This window comes from Prunus dulcis, chromosome 3, assembly GCF_902201215.1.
Source record: "Prunus dulcis chromosome 3, ALMONDv2, whole genome shotgun sequence".
Taxonomy (NCBI): Eukaryota; Viridiplantae; Streptophyta; class Magnoliopsida; order Rosales; family Rosaceae; genus Prunus; species Prunus dulcis.
This window is the reverse complement of record NC_047652.1, coordinates 8390612-8395769: the sequence shown is the minus strand read 5'-3', so window position 1 is coordinate 8395769 and position 5158 is coordinate 8390612. Positions and strand designations below refer to the sequence as shown.

Genomic DNA, 5158 nt, shown 5'->3' with positions numbered 1-5158 from the left:
ACTTCCACGGAATTGAACTAGCAAGGTCAAAAACTGGTACATTTTTGTCTCAAAGGAAGTATCTGATGGATCTACACACTAAAACAAGAATGCTTGGATGTAAGCATGCTGACACACCTATTGAGATAAATCACAAGTTGTGAGAAGACATGGGCCGGTTGCCAACCAAAAAGGCACAATACCAGCGCCTTCTTTTTTGTAAATATGAAATATCTTAGCCTTTTTAATCGCTTTAATTATTATAAATTTAGTGAACTATTAGTATTTAAATTTTTTACTAATTTCAAAATTTACTTAATAAATTGTAATTAATTATTTTAAATTATTTTGTGGACTTTGTTTTTTTGTTTTTTTTTTGTGTACAAAATTAGTTTATTTAGTTTATATGTTCGAACATTCAATATGTTTGGATATTTTAATAGTATCGTCATGCGGCTATACTCTTAAAACCAAAATATATTTAACAGGTATAGCCGCATGGCTATACTCTTTAAATATTAATGTATTTTAATAGTACAGTCGCACGGCTATACTATTAAAATATTTAGATCATATTAAACAAAATAAACTAATTTTGTAGAAAATTAAATAAAAAACAAAGTCCACAAAATAATTTAAAATAATTAATTACAATTTATGAAGTAAATATTGAAATTAGTAAAATATTTCAATACTAATTATTCACTAAATACCTAAAAATTAAAGTAATTTTAAAATGGTAAGATATTACTTAATTACAAAAAAGAACGCACTTTTATGCAGTATAGCCGGTCGGCTATACGCTTGACATACATTCGAATATTTAAATAGTATAGCCGGACGGCTATACTTTAAAAATATTCGTATAAATAACAAGTATAGCCACTCTTTAAATATTAATTTATTTTAAAAATGTACTCCTTATTTACAATAGCGCCCGCAGGATAATAACGTGCAAACCGTCCGAATGAGAGAATAAATTAGTTTGTCTGATAATCTTCAATTAATATAGTGGAAGGATCAAAATCAAGCTAGCATACTAATCCCAGCTTCAATTGGCCAAGCATGGGAAGAAAGAATGCCCTCTTGTTGGCATCGAACTGGTTGTAGGCCAAGAAAAGTATATAGAGTAGAAACTGATGCATTATCTAGACAATGATGAATTATTGAATGTATGTTTTAACACAAGCAATTTATTTGCAAATATTAAATATATTAGAATTTTATAGCTCAGAACATGTGAAGGTATCTGAGCGAAGAAAAAAGACTTTTACAAGCACCACAAAATAAAATAAAAAAAATCAAAGAACACAACAATTTCTCTTTAGTACATTCCATTTCTTTAACCCAGCATAGGTAGCACAGGCAAGGGCTTTTGTCACACAAGTAATGGTGGGCTTGACATTAACATTGAGAGGTAAAAGGGCCTTTGTTTCCATTGTAGGTGAGATCAATGTCACCGGTGAATAGCAAGCAAAACCTATGGATTATAAGAAAAATAAAAAGAGTATGGTAAAAAATAGATGAACTAACCACCACAATGGTGCAAATGGATTATTTAAGCTAAGTAGATGAATTAAAGTTGTTAAGATGAGGCACTTTCTAGTTGGAGTATATTAGAAAAAGTATATACATAGATGCGCCAATAGTGTAGGCATGGTCTTTTCCTGTTGATCTTGTTAACTATATCCAGGTGTGCATGCATGGTTTTGGTCCTCCTTGTTTGGAATATACATATATTGGGGGGGTGTGGAGGAGGACAGCAATACTACAAACAGCTTAGCACGTTCTAGATAGAGATTTGGTGATGAATATTCTCAAGGCTAAACAGCTTACTAATTATAAAAACAACATGCAACTGTGTATAAAAATAGTTAGTGATTGGTTGGATAGTTTGATGGTGTTGAGCCTTCCCAATCGGACTATAAATTGGCCTCAACTCAAAATGGAGTTGCATCATCCTTCCAGAGTTAAAAAAAAAAACAGAGAATAAAATAACAAAGTGGAAGGAAAATCAAGATGGCTATGAAATTAAGTTTCTTGGCAATGCTTTTGTGCTTATTGTTAGCATCTACACCTAAAGCTCATGCTAGTGTGTTTGACGTGACGAGTGCAACATACGGTGCAAAGCCTGGCTCTGATGTCAGTACGGCCTTGGCCAAGGCTTGGAGTGATGCATGTGCATCGCCATCCGCGAGTAAAGTTGTTGTTCCGAGCGGGACATACAAGTTAAAAGAAGCAACTTTCAGAGGCCCCTGTAAGGCTCCCATTGAGATGCAAGTTCAAGGCACATTGCAGGCTCCAGTAGACGCTGGCCAACTCACAAGACCGGATACTTGGGTTGGTTTTCAGTACATTGACATGCTCACCTTATCAGGTGGTGGGACTTTTGATGGCCAAGGAGCACTTTCTTGGAATCAAAATGACTGCCACAAAAACAAAAATTGCAAACCTCTTCCCGTTAATCTGCGGTTCGAATTCCTCACAAATTCCAAAGTTCAGGACATAACTTCACTTAACAGCAAATTTTTCCACATGCATGTTTTTCGGTGCAACCATACTACATTTCAACAGCTTACCATCACAGCACCTGACGAGAGCAGAAACACAGATGGAATCCATATCGGGGCTTCGACTGCTATCAACATTACTCATTCAAAGATTGGAACTGGGGATGACTGTATTTCTATTGGTGATGACTCCCATGAAATCACAGTGACTGATGTTACTTGTGGGCCAGGCCATGGAATAAGCATTGGAAGCCTTGGAAAATATAAGGAAGAAAAGGATGTGACCGGGATCATAGTTAAGAACTGCACCCTGGCTAATACGGAGAACGGTGTGAGAATCAAAACATTTCCAGATTCTCCTTCGCCTAGCATTGCCTCGGGTATACACTATGAGGATATTATCATGGTTAATGTCAGTAACCCTATCCTCATAGACCAATTGTACTGCCCATATACTCAGTGTGAACAAAAGCCTCCGTCAAAAGTTAAGATCAACAATGTTAGCTTCAAGAACATTAAGGGCTCATCTTTCACTCCACTTGCAGTCAAGCTTGTATGTACCACGGGCATACCGTGTGAGAATGTGGAGTTGACTGACATTGATCTCACCTACGGTGGAAACAAGGGCCCTCTTACCTCTATGTGTTCTAATGTCAAGCCCACAATTACTGGCGTGACAAAGGCTCTTGGTTGTGCTACATCGTCCTTGGCTCCTCTTCCTTGATCCAAGAAGTAGAAAGTACTGATTAATGTTCTCTATACATAAATTGCTATGTTCTACTTTGCTTTTGTGCTACATGTTCTCTCCTTTGTCCAAGATAAATGAATACACAACACAATTTTCATCAATGCCAACAGGATCTAGATCCCTCTTATACCATTGTTGACTTGTTTGATCCCAATTTTCATCACTGAAAACTTCCCTTGTGAATTTAGCAGTAACACCGCATGATATTTATGTCTTATATGCCTAAACTTACCAAACATGTGAAAGCAATTGATTTCCCATGAACCAAACGGGTCTAAAGGAAGAAAGTGTAGATCAATAGAGAGACTCTTAATTATAATAGGGGCTTAATTACCTCCTGACTTTACAACTGGGTCAATATACCCCCTGTCAATGGTTGTGAAAAGGCAAATGCTCCACAAAGGCAAGTTTTGCACCAAGACTTTTAGGCTCGGTTAACTTGGTAACAAATGATGAGGATAGTTGATGTCAGATCCGACTGAAGGCTCCTTATCTCTAGAACACACGGAGAACCTCTTGCTCCAGGTATTTGAACTTGGACTCGGCTGAACCATTTGCTCTAGGCATGTTCCTTTGCATTTTCTAACCACTTCATCTTCTTCTCCTCCTTCTCAACTGTATGCAATGGGTGGGTATCTGTCATAACAATTGTCTGTAATGGTGGAATTTGTGAAATTAGGGCTCCTCTATTTTTAATTTGGCCTCAACTATTAGGGAAGCTGAATAGTGGGAGGAAAACAGGTTAGAAGAACTATATTGTTCTCCAATTATATTGCACATGTGTCTCACATGCCACGTACGAAGGAATTTTAGATGAAATGTGATAAAATCTAACAGCAGGCATTAAATTCACAATTTTAATTAATTTGGGTGTTAAATTTGCTGATTTTTTAGTTCTTCTTTTTTTTTTTTTGAGAAATTCTATGATTGCATTCATAATTCAGCCAAAAAAGTCATTAGCCACAAAGGGCCAATACAAACTAGCCACAAAAGGCACTAGTAAAAAAAACCCCTTGCGCGACCAAATTTTGCGCGACGAAAAACTATTCGTCGCTCAAAGTCACTTCGCGCGACAAACTTTTGCGCGACGACAATACATCGTCGCTCAAAGTCTTGCGCGACCAATTTTGCGCGACGAAGAATAATTCGTCGCTCACGCGAGGTGACTTTGGGCGACGAAAAATAATTCGTCGCTCAAAGTGACTTTGCGCGACGAAAAGTAAACTTCGTCGCGCAAAGTCCTTATAAAAAATAAATAAAATAAAAAAATATTTTTAAAAAATTTTTCCATGACGTAATCCAAACATTTTGTCACCTAAACCAATTTATTTTTGTTTTTTATTTTGTATGCATAACACTTAAGAAATTAAGCGGTATATATATTTATTAAGTAACTTTAAATTTATTATTTTAGATCGGATCGGATTTTTATTAGAAAAATATATTCTTGTTGTTCGGATTGGGTTTTTGTTAGGAAATATATATTTTAAATTGACGATCGAATTATTTCATTGTATTCATATCGGGTCAAGGAGTGTAGCAGTAAAAAAATCATCAAAATCGGAGTTAAAATAACCGTTAAATCTTGATTTTTCATTATAACCGTCGAAAAGTTTTATCCCCTTACTTGATCTCTGAATGTTTATTTTTTCCGATTTTTGGCTATATGATCTCGAAGTATAAACAAACAAGTTTGATGGTTGGATCGTTGAAACTAGTTTTTTTGAATGCATATGCCATCAAAACAATATATTCACTAACAATTAAGAGTTTATTTATACTTTCGTTAAATATAACATAAGATTTTGTGGTATCCACTAGTGTAAATATTTTAAATTGAAGATCAAATTCAGTCATTGTATTCATATAGGGTCAAGGAGCGTAGCTGTAAAAAAATCATCAAAATCGGAGTTAAAATAAC

General features: G+C 35.5%; 1 protein-coding gene across 1 annotated transcript; it reads left to right on the top strand.

The window, feature by feature from the left end:
- Positions 1-1957: 1957 nt before the first annotated feature.
- LOC117622657 (exopolygalacturonase-like) lies at positions 1958-3287 on the top strand. Its single transcript, XM_034353410.1, has one exon. The coding sequence runs from the start codon at positions 1999-2001 to the stop codon at positions 3211-3213; it is 1215 nt and encodes a 404-aa protein (XP_034209301.1). The 5' UTR covers positions 1958-1998; the 3' UTR covers positions 3214-3287.
- Positions 3288-5158: the final 1871 nt, after the last annotated feature.

What these genes read in the sequence shown, in the direction of transcription:
- LOC117622657 (XM_034353410.1), top strand. Translation starts at nt 1,999, where the DNA reads ATGGCTATGAAATTAAGTTTCTTGGCAATGCTTTTGTGCTTATTGTTA.